Here is a 16,173-nt window from a genome sequence, read left to right on the forward strand (position 1 = left end):
GTTTTGTTTGTATTTGGATTAGGTTGCATGCCTCTATTTTGGTTTGTAGTTGCTGTATTGCTTGCATCATCCCTCTCTTTTTGTTGATGTTTTCTTCCTTTCTGTAAGGTTATCCATCATCAATAAAGGGTTATTTGTTGTTGATTAAAAAAATAAAAAATAAAAGGGCAAACTGTAAATTACCCTTCAGTTTATATGTGGTTCATGCCACATTATGGGACTGTTTTGTATGGTTTATATGAGTTGTTTATAGTTATTTATTATTTTTAGAATCAATTTAAACTGTTTTGTATAGTTTCTGTTTATAGTTTATTAGGTAAGAATAGTTTAAGAGCAATGCTACGTCTATTTAAAGTCTTGCTAACAATATTACGAAAAACATATATGTTCAAATATCAATGGAAAACAGCCATCAAGGCCAATAGGATGTTGGAAGATCACCATATAATTTGACTTATAGTTTCTTATACTATACAATGTCATCATGTGTACATGCAGCATCTTTAAATTAAATGTTAAATTAAAAAAATGTATTACAAGGTTTGGCTTTTTTGAGAGAAAATATTATTTTTTTATTGTTTCTCAATGTTTACCTAATGTTTTGAGCATTCATGATATGACAAACACTTATATGACTCAAGGAACTATTTGACATGTAATTCTCTAATTCAAAGGAATTTCACATAACCATGGCTTTGTAGGTGACCAAATATGGATAAGAGTTGGATGCTACTTAGGGATAGGATGAGTTCCCAGTATCGAGATGGGGTGAAGGCTTTTGTTCAATTTGCAATGATGAATGTAGAGCCAAATGATAAGATTCGTTGCCCATGTATGGACTATTTGAATTGTGAACGACATACTTGTAAAATTGTGGAGTATCATTTAGTTGTGAAAGGGATGTCTCCTTCTTATAAGACTTGGGTGCATCACGGGGAATCTGTTCCCATGAATCAATCTCATGCATTGAATAATGACAACCACAATGACTTTGGAAGTGTTGGGGATAGAATGGAAGCAGAGACAGGCGAAGATCAAGATGAATTCCTAAATTTGTTAGAAGATGTTTACATGGGGACTACCATAAATGATGATGAAAATGAAGAGGATGAGGAGGAAGGTGACAATGACAATGACAATGACGATGATGTGGCTAACAATGTTGAAAAAGAGGGCGTGCCCAACTTTAACAAATTGTTGAATGATGCTCAAAGAGAGTTGTACCCTGGGTGTCGTAAGTTTTCTCTTTTATCATTTGTTGTTAAGATGCTTCATGTGAAGGTGTTGAACAAGTGGAGCAATAAGTCTTTCAACATGTTGTTGGGGATATTAAAGGACCTTCTACCGGTAAGTGATCAAGTGATTCCATGGACCCTTTATGAAGCCAAAAAATTCTTACGTGCCTTAGGCTTAGGATATGTGTCGATTCATGCATGCAAGTATGATTGTGCACTTTTCTGGAAAGAGAATGCAAATTTAGAGAATTGTCCGATTTGTCAAGAGTCTAGATACAAGTCGAATTATGGAAAAGGTAAAAAAGTTCCTCACAAGACCTTAAGATACTTCCCGTTGACATCAAGGTTGCAGAGATTATATATGTCGAGAAAAACAGCAATAGATATGAGATGGCATAAAGAGAAACGAGTAGATGATGGGATATTGAGACACCCGGCTGATGGTGAGGCATGGAAGGATTTTGATAGGCAACATCCTTTGTTTTCCCAAGAGAGTCGAAATGTGAGGTTAGGGTTGGCCACTGATGGTTTCAATCCTTTTGGAAACATGAGCAACTCGTACAGTATGTGGCCTGTGATTGTTATGCCTTACAACTTGCCTCCTTGGAAATGTATGAAACAAGCATTTAGTATGCTGTCATTGCTTATCCCTGGACCACAAGCACCAGGGAGAGATATCGATGTTTACATGCGACCATTAATTGATGAGTTGAAGGACTTGTGGGAAGATGGTGTGCTTACTTATGATGCCTCAACTGAATTAAGTTTTCAAATGCATGCAGCTGTTATGTGGACAATTAATGACTTTCCTGCATATGGAAACTTGTTGGGATGGAGTACGAAAGGGTATTTGGCTTGTCCCACCTGTAACAAAAATGCTTCTTCACAACGGTTGAGAGGTAAGATAGGGTACACAGGCGCTCGTCGTTACCTGCCTGATGGCCACCCTTGGCGAAGGAGTCGACTTTATAATGGTAAGACTGAGTTCCTGTCAAGACCTTTACAGTTATCAGGGGAACAAATCTTAGAACAATTGGATTCAGGGACATTCAAACCATTTGGAAAGCATCCAACCAATAAGAAAAGAAAAAAGGAAAATCCAGTATTGAATTGGACAAAAAAAAGCATCTTCTTTGAGTTGCCATATTGGAAAACACTTAAACTCCGACACAACCTCGATGTTATGCACATAGAGAAGAATATATGTGATAGTTTGCTTGGAACATTACTGAGTATAGATGGGAAGAACAAAGACACAGAAAAAGCACGCATGGATTTGGAAGATATGAAAATAAGGAAGGAGTTGCACTTAAAAAGGCGTACCGATGGATCTTTTGAAAAGCCCCCAGCATTGTACACTTTGTCCTCAGATGAAAGATATGGTTTTTGTGAGTTTTTAAAGTCAATTAAGTATCCTGATGGTTATGCAACAAACATCTCAAGGTGTGTGAACACAAAAGGTGATAAGTTAACAGGCCTAAAAAGTCATGATTGTCATGTCCTCACACAGCGACTTCTTCCCATTGGAATGCGTGGATATCTTCACAATGATATTTGTGTTGCATTATTTGAGTTAGGAAATTTCTTCCAAGAGCTTTGCTCAAAGACATTGAAGATGAAGAATTTGGAAATATTAGAAGATCGCATAATATTCATACTATGCAAGTTAGAAAAAATTTTCCCACCAGCGTTTTTTGATGTGATGGTCCATTTGGCGATTCATTTGCCGCGTGAAGCCATTCTTGGTGGACCTGTGCAATATCGGTGGATGTACCCCATTGAAAGGTACTTACTAACTTATTAAAACACTAGAATACTTAAATTGTAGCACAACCTGCATATGTATTTATAAAAATGTGAGTGTGTGTGTAATAAGATTATTCTATTGTTTGTTTCATAGGCTGCTTGGAACTTTAAAAGGATATGTTGCAAATCGAGCTCGTCCAGAAGGTTCGATCACAGAAGCTTATGTTGTCAAGGAGTGTCTCACATTTTGCTCAATGTATGTGGGTGGGATTGAAACTGTATTTAATCGAGAGGAATAGAATGTCGATGTTAGTGTGCATGAGTCAGGGTTAGAGGTCTTCGCGCAAAATGTTCGTCCTTTTGGGCTAATAACAAGGGTTTCTAACGTGTCTAAAAAAGAACGTGAAATGGCTCATTGGTTTGTCTTGAATAATAGCCTCGAGCTTGACCATTATCTAGAGTACGTTCTTAATCTTGTTTTTTTTTTGTAGAATTATGTTTTCAATATAATATGTTACTTATGAATCATATGTTTGTAAGTAGGCAACACAAGAATCTTTTAGAAAATGAAGGTGTACGTGACATCACAAATAGACAGAAAAAGGAATTCCCCAAGTGGTTCAAAGAACATGTAAGATATAATCCCAAACTTTATTCAGCTACACTTATATGAATACTAACATAATGATTGAAATTGATGTCGTTATGTAGATGAACCAATTACGAGCTCAAGGATTACCAGAAGCAACTGATGATTTGTGGTCATTAGCAAATGGTCCTAGTGTGAATGTTAACTTGTATTCAGCTTGCATTTCCAATGGTGTTCGATTTCATAGTAAGGATCGTGATAGTACTCATAAATGCCAAAATAGTGGATTAGTTGTGGAAGGGGAGCATGAGAGACAAACAATTAACTTTTATGGGTACTTGAATAGAGTGTGGGAGATGCATTACATACTTGGACATCGAGTTGTTTTATTCCAATGCGAATGGTTCAATACCGGTAGCAATAGAACATTACATACCGATACACATTGCACAAGTATTGATGTTAGAAGTCGATGGTATAAAGATGATCCATTTGTCTTACCAAGTCATGTGAAACAAGTTTTTTACGTTGATGATACAAAGTTAGGTGGACATTGGAAAGTCGTAGAAAGACTACAACATCGAGGAATATGGGATGTACCAGAACAAGATGGCTTTGAACCTGAAAATGTATTGCAACAAAATGAAACAACTGATGCTGTCCCAGTGAGCGTTGAAGACCCCGTGACAATCTCACTTCATAGGAATGACATTGATCCTCAAATTATCCCAAGTGAGGTGGTTTTACAATCAGTTAACCGAGCACACAACGATGGTGTTGATGAGGAAGAGGGGTGCGATAATGAAGATGATTACTACGAGCATTGACTATTCGAGAAGATGAGCTACATAATCATTTTGATTGTAATATAGATTTTGACATAGAACTTTAATTGTTGTGTGATTGTAATATGTTTTGATGACACTGTTGTTTAAGTGCCTTTGAGTTTGAGTTTGATGGCTATCTGTCTCTCTTTGTCTAATTTATTTTTTTTGTTTCTTATGTTATGTTATTGTTTAGTTATTACTTATGTTCTGACATTGATTCTATTATATAGCCATTGATATTAATGTAATTGCTTATTTTACATATGCTTCACACATGTAATTGTTGAGTTGTTGTGCTAGATGGCAGGCCCTGGTAAAGTTCGACATGCAGCATCATCCAAAGTTCCTCTACCTTCCCAACAAGCTGCAGCTAGAATTGCTGCCCCTACTCAGCATGCACCACCTATTTTAACCCCATCAATTCAGAGTGTACCATCTACAAATGCTCTAAGTATCCAGCCTACACCACCGACAAATGCAACTACTACCCAGGTTGCACCATCTACAAATGCAACTACTACCCAGGTTGCACCATCTACAAATGCAACTACCCAGGTTGCACCATCTACAAATGCAACTACTACCCATGATGTGCCATCTACCACTAGTTTGCGTACTCGTTCTAGACAAGTCAGGGGTCAGACTCGAGGGAAGAGCATAGCACGTCTCATAGCTAACAATGGTGGTAAAAAACTTCCTGTTTGGATCCCTGCAGATGCGAAGGTGCCAGTAGGACCTTATGCCACTCCATTTGCAAATGAACTTGGCTTACAGATAAGGATGGCTGCACCAATCATTGGTATAAAAAAGTGGGACAAGATTGATGAGATTCATAAAGCCCCAATCATTCAAGCAGTTCGGGTACATGTATTTGCTACTTTTCAGATAATTAGATTATCGCCATTACTTGCATTTTGATATTAATAAAAGCATTCATTATATTTGTAGGATAAATTTGAGATTGTTGATTATGATGAGGATGAAGAGGTTCGGAAAGGAGTCAATAAAAAGTGTAAAACTCTTTACAGAAGTTGGCGTAACAAGATGAAGACTCATTACTCGAAGTTGGTAGACGCTGGTATTGACCCTTATAGTAAACCATACAAAGGGGTCGATTCTGAGGCTTGGGTATACATGATCAATCATGTATGGCTTGATGAAGATTATCAGGTAAAATTTCCTAATTTGAAGAATCATGTTGTAATTTCAATTTAATTTTACTAATCAATTAATTTTGCAGAACTTGGCTAAAAAAGCAAGGGATAGTCGAGCGAGGTTACCATATAATCATACAATGGGCTCCAAGTCATTTCAAGCTGCAATGTATAAACAGGTGATGCATTTATTATATCTAACATAATGATTGAAATTAATTATGTATGCTTACTTTTAAATGGAATTAGGGTACCGAGAAGACTGACTTTGTAGACTTCTACAAAGATTCCCATTGGAGCAAGAGAAAGTCGGATTGGGTAGCCCCGATATGTGGTCAATTACATGTAAGTATGCCAATTAATAGAGTTACATATTTATGTAAATGATGGTATTTGTTGAAGTTGTTTACAAATTGATAGGAAGCTTTGAAAAAGCGACATGATGAGTCTTTAGAGCCTGGGGCAATACCTTTAACTCAGGAGCAGCTGTCAATTGAGATTCTTGGAAAGAAATCAGGATACTTAAAAGGCTTTGGAGTTGGTCCAAAACCATCATCATCCAGATCTTCTGTTACTGCACAAGCACATACTGAGGTGGTTTCGAGCCTACAAAAAGAACTAGAGTCATTGAAGAATTTGTCCGAGATCCAGCAAGAACAAATTGCAGCCCAAAACCTGGTAGCACAAGAGCAAGCTAAAATGATTGAAATGCAAAACAAAAGATTTGAAGAGATTGAGAAGTTTATGAGGATGACCAAGGATCAGGCAGGCATGCAGGTTGATGAAAATAATTATTCATCAGAGGAATCTTATTGACAAACACTTTTGTAAGTATATTTTTCATAATTTACTTTTCAAATTAGCACAAGCATTTCATTTAATATGTCTGGTTGTGTTGAACAAACAAGACCTCGATTGGATCTACGGTTAGAAAATTAGAAGAAAAATTGTAAAATACAAGACTTAAAAGGCCCGTTCGGGGGCCGAAATTGCGAAATGACCACCGAAACCACTGAAACTTGGCACGGACAGCTGGTTAAGGCCTAAATAGACTTGTACGAACAAACGAGACCTCAATTGGATCTCCGGTTAGAAAATTAGAAGAAAAATTGTAAAATACAAGACTTAAAAGGCCCGTTCGGGGGGCCGAAATTGCGAAATGACCACCGAAACCACTGAAACTTGGCACGGACAGCTGGTTAAGGCCTAAATAGACTTGTAGGAACAAACGGGACCTCAATTGGATCTTCGGTTAGAAAATTAGAAGGAAAATTGTAAAATACAAGACTTAAAAAGCCCGTTCAGGGGCCGAAATTGCGAAATGACCACCGAAACCACTAAAACTTGGCACGGACAGCTTGTTCAAGCCTAAATAGACTTGAAAGAACAAACGGGACCTCAATTGGATCTCCGGTTAGAAAATTAGAAGGAAAATTGTAAAATACAAGACTTAAAAGGCCCGTTCGGGGGCCGAAACTGTGAAATGACCACCGAAACCATCGAAACTTAGCACGGACAGCTGGTTAAGGCCTAAATAGACTTGTAGGAACAAACGGGACCTCAATTGGATCTTCGGTTAGAAAATTAGAAGAAAAATTGTAAAATACAAGACTTAAAAGGCCCGTTCGGGGGGCCGAAATTGCGAAATGACCACTGAAACCACTGAAACTTGGCACGGACAGCTGGTTAAGGCCTAAATAGACTTGTAGGAACAAACGGGACCTCAATTGGATCTTCGGTTAGAAAATTAGAAGGAAAATTGTAAAATACAAGACTTAAAAGGCCCGTTGGGGGCCAAAATTGCGAAATTACCACCGAAACCACTGAAACTTGGCACGGACAGCTTGTTCAAGCCTAAATAGACTTGAAGGAACAAACGGGACCTCAATTGGATCTCCGGTTAAAAAATTAGAAGGAAAATTGTAAAATACAAGACTTAAAAGGCCCATTCGGGGGCCGAAATTGCAAAATGACCACCGAAACCACCGAAACTTGGCACGGATAGCTTGTTCAAGCCTAAATAGACTTGTAGGAACAAACGGGACCTCTATTGGATCTCCGATTGGAAAATTAGAAGGAAAATTGTAAAATACAAGACTTAAAAGGCCCGTACGGGGGCCGAAATTGTGAAATGACCACCGAAACCATCGAAACTTAGCACGGACAGCTGGTTAAGGCCTAAATAGACTTGTAGAAACAAACGGGACCTCAATTGGATCTTCGGTTAGAAAATTAGAAGGAAAATTGTAAAATACAAGACTTAAAAGGCCCGTTCGGGGGTCGAAACTGTGAAATGACCACCGAAACCATCGAAACTTAGCACGGACAGCTTGTTTTGTTTTGTTTTTTTTTTTTTTTTTTGTCAATCTAATATTGTTTTGTTTTTTCATGTGACAGATTGGCAATGGTGGAAAATAGTTTGGGCTGCATCAGAAGATTTGATTTTGTGTTTTTGGAAATATTTTGACATAGGATTTTGGTAAATGATTTATGGATTAAATGTTTAGCATCAAAATATTTGGTGTTGTATTTTTGCAAATATTTTGACATAGGATTTTAGTAATTGACTTGTTGGTTAGATGTTTAACATCAAAATATTTGGTTGTAATTTTGAAAATATTTTGACATAGCATTTGGTAATGTATTTATGGGTTTGATGTTAGTAGTTTGTACGTACTTTGGCATGCATGTTTTAGATTGTCAAAGAATTGTAATTATGTTTATTGAGATTTTTCATAGCTATTAATTTTGAATTAGTATGAATGTCTTGCACAGGTGTATTATTATTCACATTACATTTGTGTATATATTGTGCACAGGAAAACAGGTGTTTTGGATTATTTTGAACATGAAAATTATTAAAATCAAAATTTATGTACTGAATTTTTAGTGACAGGTGGTATTTTGGTCGCTGTTAATATATTTGGCGACAACATATTGTTTTTGTTGCTAAAAGTTAGTGGTTATTCCAAGAACTTTTCGCAACCAAAACTTATTCGTCGCTAAAAACGTGATTTTTAGCGACCAAATTAATTTTGTCGTTAAATAGTACTTTTGGCGACGCATTTATTTGTCGCTAAAACTACAGGGCCTATCCAAATTTCAACCTTTTAGCAACAAATTGTAATTTTATAGCAACAAAATATATGATTTTTGGCGACAAATTTTCTTGTTGCTAAATGTCTACATACGGCGACAATTTCTTATTTCGTCGCCAATACTTTTAGTGACAGGCCTTTGGCGACAAATTGTGTATTTGTCGCAGATTCTTTTGGCGACGAAATGTGTACTTTTGGTGACCAATTTCTGGGTCGCCAAATGTGTATTTTGTTGTAGTGTAAGTCCTATTAGTGAAGAGTTTCTTTTTATGTAGTTCTATTTTTTATTTTGGTATTATTTTGGTAGACAGCTATATCTTTTTATTAATGTGACATGTATGATGTAATACTCTAATGTAACAGATATTAATGTGACACTCTAATAATGTGACAATAAAAAAAAATTAAAAACTCCTTAGTGTACTTTTCCTAAATGTGACAACGTGGCGGATATGATGCAACACTCCAAAACTTTTACTCCAAAAAAATTAAAAAAAATTTAGTGTTTTTTTTCCAAATATGACGTGGCAAGTATGATATGACACTTCAAAAAAAATAAAAACTCCTTAGTGTACTTTTATCAAACGTGACAATGTGGCGGGTATGATGTGACACTCTAAAAAAATTAAAAATTTCTTAATGTACTTTTCTTAAACGTGACATGTGACATTCCAACGTAGTAAGTATGATGTGACACTTTAAAAAAATTAAAACTCTTTAGTGTACTTGTCTTAAATGTGATACTCTAACGTGGTGGGTACGATGTTACACTAAAATATGGTAGGTATTAATGTGACACTTTAATGATGTAACACTCCAAAAAAATTAAAGACTCCTTAATGTACTTTTTTTTAAAATGTGACAACGTAACGGTATAATGTGACATTCCAAAACTTTTAACGTGGTGGGTATGATGTTACACTAAAATATGGTAGGTATTAATGTGACACTTTAATGATGTAACACTCCAAAAAAATTAAAGACTCCTTAATGTACTTTTTTTTTTAAATGTGACAACGTAACGGTATAATGTGACATTCCAAAACTTTTACTCTAAAATAAAATAAAAAAAAGCTCTTTAGTGTATTTTTTTCCAAATGTGACAACGTAGCAAATATAATGTGACACTTCAAACAAAATAAAAACTCCTTAATATACTTTTATCAAACGTGACAACGTGGCGGGTATGATGTGACACTCTAAAAAATTTAAAAACTTTTAGTGTACTTTTTCCAAACGTGACATGTCCTCTAACGTGGTGGATATGATGTGACACTAAAAACTCTTTAATGTACTTTTCTCAAATGTGACACTCTAATGTGGCGGGTATGATATGACACTAAAAAACTCTTTAGTGTACTTTTTCTAAATGTGGCACTCCAATGTGGCGAGCAAATGAGTGTTTACATATCCAAAAGAATTAAATGGATCATAAGAAAAAATATGGGGTGATTCTAGTTACACCACTACTTTACCTCTTTACACCCTTCATGTGAGTTTTTTTCTTTTTCTCAATTTTATCCATGTGTGAAATTATCTTTAAGGACAAAACATTAAAATTAAATATATTTTGTTATCTCCTTATACCTCTTGGTCTTCAATCCATACTCTTCTTTTTCATTTCATAATTTTTCTTTTCTCTTACACATCTCTTTTCAAAAAGTGAGAATCATAATATTTTGATCATTAAAGAAACTAATAGATGAAGAAACAGTGGCGAAGAGCCATCAAAAAAGTGAAAATTGTGAGTTTTTTATTTATTTATTTGGTAGGTTTTTGTTTTATTTTTCTGGACTGGAGTTTGACTTTCGTTTGACTTTCGTTTGGTGGTTCGAAATCGAACAAAATAATATAGTCCGACATCACATTGTTGAACAAAAAACATAAGTATGGTAGCCAACTACCGAATAAAAGATATATTTTCGGTAACCCTAGACCGAATTTTTTTAATTTGTTCGACTTCTCATTACCGTGTATTTTCAGTTTTATTTTTTTATATTTTTTATTTTTTTGCCTAGAATGATTATACTTATACTCATTGCAACAACATAAGTACTGCAATATTAGTGGACTCTAGTCATGAATTCATTACAGACGAGATTTTTAAGTTTTTTTTTTTTTAATGAATACGATTTTTTCTTATTTTCAATTATATTGAGTTTTATTAATAATTTGATGTATAAATATATTTATTATCTTTAGATTTTTAGTAGTCATGAAGCATTAATTAAATAGGTTTCTGACGTTGGGAAGAAGACTGGATTTGTCATTGTTATAAAGACATTAGATGCGAGAGGCAATAGCAAAAAACCAAGACTTACACTTGCTTGTAAAAGAAGTGGTTACTATAGAGATAACAAGAAGATCAAGGGGGAACGATCGAGGTTGACATGTTATAAAAAGTATGGATATCTATTTCTATTAAGGGGGAAAATTACTTAAAAATTACCAAGATGAATTGTAATAACATGTTTGATTGATGAATGCAAATAATGACAGATTTTATGAATATTTTATGTATATTCGTACATTTGATGTTTTTATGAATACTTTTTTATGTATGATTTTATGGATGCGTATTTGATTTATGAATTTTTTTCTGGATACTTGTATAACGACAGGGGCCTAGACAACTCTATCGTAGTTTGGCAACATGACACTAGAGTAATTCCATTTGTATAACAATGTATCATTGAACATGCACTTTACAAGTGGCCCAAATTAATTTCTTATCATCATCTAATTGGACGACAACATAATATTGGGAAAAAGAATATTGTCCGGTAACATGGCACTGGAATAATTTAAATTAATTAGCGTTGTATTACCGAACAGGCCACCACAAATTAAAAAATCATTGTTTGAAAGAAAGTGTCTCTGTAAATGTATAGCAACAAAATGTTGGAAAGATCTATTGTTTTCAGCAACATAAAACCGGAATAATGTAAATTGTTTACCATCATATTACCAAAATTAGTGGTGTAAAGAGATGAAATAGTTAATTTAGGGTTAATTTTGATAATATATTGGGGGTGTAATGAGAATTATATTTTTTTTAGTGGTGTAATAAGATGGAGGGTGTAAAGAGGTTAAATAGTGGTGTAAGGAGAATCACCCAAAATATGAGATTATATAAATTACAAGTCCAAAATATGGAACTTATTAGTCAATCTCCTAAGAAAAACATAATGTGCCTGTTTGGTGCAGCTTAAAAGCTGCTTATTTCAGCTTTCAGCTTAATTTAAGTTATTTTGATGTGTTTGGTTTAGCTTAACAATGCAGCTTATAGCTTTTTGTAAGTCAGAAATCAGCTTATTCTTTAAGTGGGGCAGGAGATGCTTAATTTATAAGTCAGAAATCGGCTTATGTTCATAGTTATAAGCTATAAGCTGCTAAGGCATAAGCTATAAGCACCTTCTCACAGCTCTACCAAACAGGGCCAATACAAGTACTTTTTTCACGTTGATAAAAAAAAAATTAAAAAAAAGAGGAAAATTTCTCTCTAAAGATTTACACAAAACACAAAAACTAATTACAATAATTTTGATTTATCAACTAACGAGTGAAAAAATTACCTGAAGAGTTACTAGAAACACTAATGTTAAGAAAATGATTTGCAAGCACAAATTTATACAAAAATACAAAAAAAATAATGTGTTAATGATATTTTTTAAATTATGAATATATAATTTTTTTTATTATTATTAAAAATGAGGAGATTACTGGAAACCTCATCATATTCCACGAAAATTTTACACAAAATTTTATTAGTATATCATTATTCTTAATTTTAATGTGTCTTACAATTTACAAACAAACACATCCAATCTAATTAGCTTGCTTGATTTGAGTTTTCAAGATTCATTTTTCAGAAAATTAAAAATTTTTGCTTTATGTGTTTTTTGTTTTTACTAATTTTTTTTAATATTCTAAGTAATTTTTTTAATTTTTAGATACACCTAACATAAATACATTTAAAAAATATAATATTTGTGAAAAAAAGATCTTTAAAAAATTCACTAAATACCGAAGATATATAAAAAAAAATTACGAGAATTCAGTACATTATTTTTTAGATACATCTAAGAAATGTATATTTAAAAAAGTAAAAAAACAAATCTTAAAATTTTACAAATATTAACTAAAAACAAAAAAACACGAAAAATTAAAAAAAAAAGAACTCAATTTTCAAAAAAATAAATCCAAAAAATTGAAATTAAACACATGAATAATTTTCCGAGAAGTTACCCTTGTGTTTGCCCATGATTGTATTTGTATGCACAAAATGAGATAATCTCAAATTTATCTTGTGTTTGGGCTTTGTTTATTTTGACCTAAAAATTATTAGTGTATAGTTTGATTCTAATAAAATAAAATTTTAATTTTTAATTTTGTCAATCTCAAATCTAAATCTAAATCTTTTGATTTGTTTTTTTAATCTAAACTATAAATTTATTTTTGTAAAGTAAAATTGATGAAAAAATAATATTATAATCATTAAACTCAATATAAGTATACATAAAATTCCTAAAACAGTCATTGCGTTGAGTTTAATGAGTTAAATACTATTTTTTCGTTACTTTACGTAACAAAAATAAACAAATGTTTAGATTGAAAATAAATCAAAAGTCTAAAATTTAAATTGGCAAAATTAAAAATGTATGGTTTATTTTGTTACATGGGCCACAAATCTTGAATTTTTTTTATAATTTTTCCAAAATTATTTTACACATTTTTTATTATTTAGTTGAACATAAAAAAAGTAAAAAATATATATGTATATTTTTTTATCATAATCTCCAAAATGACTTATCAACAAAAATTTGGCAAGTCAATTTTAAGAAATTAATTTCCAGCTCTGCCCTTTCAACTAAGGTTGTGCAAAATATTATCAAATCCACCAAAATAACCCAAGCCTTATCTATTTATCTGCTAATTGTAGATTAAATTTTGAAATTTATAATCCGCATTCGAAACCACTTCGTTTCGTTATGGTCAACACATATTTTTTTTTAACCTTTAATGAAATATAAGAATAAAGGTTGAGACCCCTTTGGGGGTCACTCCCTTGACCCCTTTAGTTTTGATTGGTCAACTTTTCCTTTTTTTTTTTTTTTCTTCTCACCCAATCCCCAACCTTCATGTGTGTGAGGGGGTTGTGGGGGTGGGTGTTTTAAAGGGGTCTAAATCAATGCCCAATATCAAAATAAAAATACAGAAATATTACAGACCCCCAAAAAATACAATCCCCACAGCCACCCCTCACTCGTGATTGGTCCACATCCCCCCCCCCCAAAAAAAAAAAAACACAACACATGATTAGTCCATACATCATTGGGGGTTCCCATTTTGGGGGTCTCAAGTATTTTCCATAAAAATAAGTGAGAGAGAGAGATTTAAGATGTGAAATTAGTTTGTGTTATATATATAAAAAAATATTATGTAAGTTCGGGATGCTAGAGAGCTCTAAATCTAGAGCTCTAATTTGAGCTCTAGTGATGTGTCCAAGCAATAAAAAAAAAAAAAAAAAAACAAGGCAAGGCACAAATATCACATCAGAGTGGGTCCCACATTCCCATTAGAGCTATTAGAGCTCCTATATTAGAGCTCTAAAGCATTTTTGTGTTATATATTATGAAAATGCTAAATAATTATTTATGAATATTCTTCAATCAACTAGCAAATTGAAATCATCTCAAACTACGGTTTGGTTATTTGCTAATTTGTTATTCATGGTTTGGTTTATAATTTTACTTTTAAATCACTTGAACCATATTACGCACACTCTTGCTTTCAACACAGTAATCTTTCAAAAGATAAAAAGGTGAAGTAATTATGCTATCTTTCAAAATTTTTACGTTGGTAATGTGCCCAACCAATAACAAAGGTCTAAATAAATATATGATCTTAATAATAAGGAAATATTAGACAAATTATAACATTTCATGGCCGGACACATGAACACATATTTTTTTAAGCTTACTAAATAATTTCTTAAAAGAGTGGCTGTTTATGGACTCCCATCCAAAGCATACAATTAATATATGGAAAATGCATGAGACCCCAGTGGGGTACTGGGGGTCTCTTCCTATTGGCCCAAAAACTGTTTTTTTTTTTTTTTTTTTTTTTGTGATTTCCAGCCATTACCAGCCCCCCACGTGGAGGTGGGGGGTGCTGGGGGTCTCCCCTGCTGGGGGTCTCCAGCAGGGCCCTTAATATATATATATATATATATATATTTCAATTGTTAGCGAAACTAAAAAATATAAAGAATTTTTTGTTTTGAGCTGCAAAATCAATATACACAAAAAATATTTTTGATTGTACAATACAAAGCCTTAGTGCAATATAATCTTATTTTGGGTATAATGTGTATCAAACTTACTCCTAAAAATATTCTCATATGTAATATATAAATTTTTGTTTTTATTTTTTAAAACTGTCCACTAATAAGCAATTTTCCCCTTGAAAATTTTGAACCGCCAATTATTGTATGTATTACATAAATGGAGAGCAAAAGATGAAGCAACCAAGGTAGGAACGCTTACGTTAGGACTGAGCAAGGAATTCGTAAAATTTGTAATTCGATCTAGTCCAGTCTAATCTGATAAGTTTGGATTGATTTTTTGAATCTGTGGTTCGGTTCCGGATTGAAGAATTAAAAATCCGTAGTCCACGGATTGGTTCTGGATTGAACCCACAGTTCCGGATTGGAACCGATTCGGACCGTATACAAATAGTCCATATTTTATTATACATCCTCCCCCATAGTATCTTCTCTTATTCTATATAAAACTAAAATTCAAACCTAAACCTGTATAATATCTTCTTTTATTACTTTTGTTTGTTAGTTTTTAGTTTTAATTTGTAATGGTTTAAATACTTATGATGAAATCAATTTTTTTATGATTGTTTAAATTCTATAATAGTATGTCGCTATTATAGAAAAATATGTTGCTATTGTGGAACTACTATAGCACTATGTTTATGTTTTTATGAAATTATAGTGCTTTTTTTTTATTATTTAATTATGTGAATCCGTGGTCCTAAATCGATCCAATCCGTGTTTAAATGGATTGGTTCGGATTGGATCCATGATTTAAACGGATTGGACTGGTTCCAATTTTTCAAGAACCGTAGATAACGGATTGGTTCTGGTTTTATCTCAATCCGATCCAATCCGGACCATGCTCACCCCTAGCTTACGTTGTGTTTAATTAAGAGATTTGAGAAAAAATTTAGAGAAAAAAAATAAATAAAATGTGAATAAAATATATTTATATTTCATATAATTTTACACATTTTTTTTTCTTTTATTTTTCAAATTCTTTTCAATTCGGTTAACTAAACACAACATGAAGGGTATTTTGGTCTTTATAAAATAGGAAAGCCGTGTCCGCCAAAAGGTTGTTTGTTTGTATGTTTTTTGTTCCACCGATCAAGCAAATACCAACAAATAGTGATTAAGTGAGAGAGAATTGGGAAGCTCTGCATGACTTTTTTTTTTTTTTGAATTGTGTTGTT

The 16,173-nt window shown here is 33.2% G+C and overlaps 2 protein-coding genes across 2 annotated transcripts; both read left to right on the forward strand.

Moving 5' to 3' along the window:
- The first annotated feature begins 711 nt into the window (after positions 1–711).
- Positions 712–4,397, forward strand: LOC145814093 (uncharacterized). The gene is made up of 4 exons (XM_082910619.1): positions 712–3,020; positions 3,136–3,237; positions 3,525–3,612; positions 3,693–4,397. Exons 1-4 carry the CDS (start codon positions 712–714, stop codon positions 4,395–4,397), a joined length of 3,204 nt encoding a protein of 1,067 aa, XP_082766745.1.
- LOC145814095 (uncharacterized) lies at positions 4,395–5,612 on the forward strand. Its single transcript, XM_082910620.1, has 2 exons — positions 4,395–5,258; positions 5,346–5,612. The coding sequence occupies exons 1-2, from the start codon at positions 4,698–4,700 to the stop codon at positions 5,610–5,612; spliced, it is 828 nt and encodes a 275-aa protein (XP_082766746.1). The 5' UTR covers positions 4,395–4,697.
- Positions 5,613–16,173: the final 10,561 nt, after the last annotated feature.

Source organism: Camellia sinensis, unplaced genomic scaffold, assembly GCF_055761805.1.
Source record: "Camellia sinensis isolate YWXY unplaced genomic scaffold, ASM5576180v1 Unanchor1, whole genome shotgun sequence".
NCBI classification, from domain to species: Eukaryota; Viridiplantae; Streptophyta; class Magnoliopsida; order Ericales; family Theaceae; genus Camellia; species Camellia sinensis.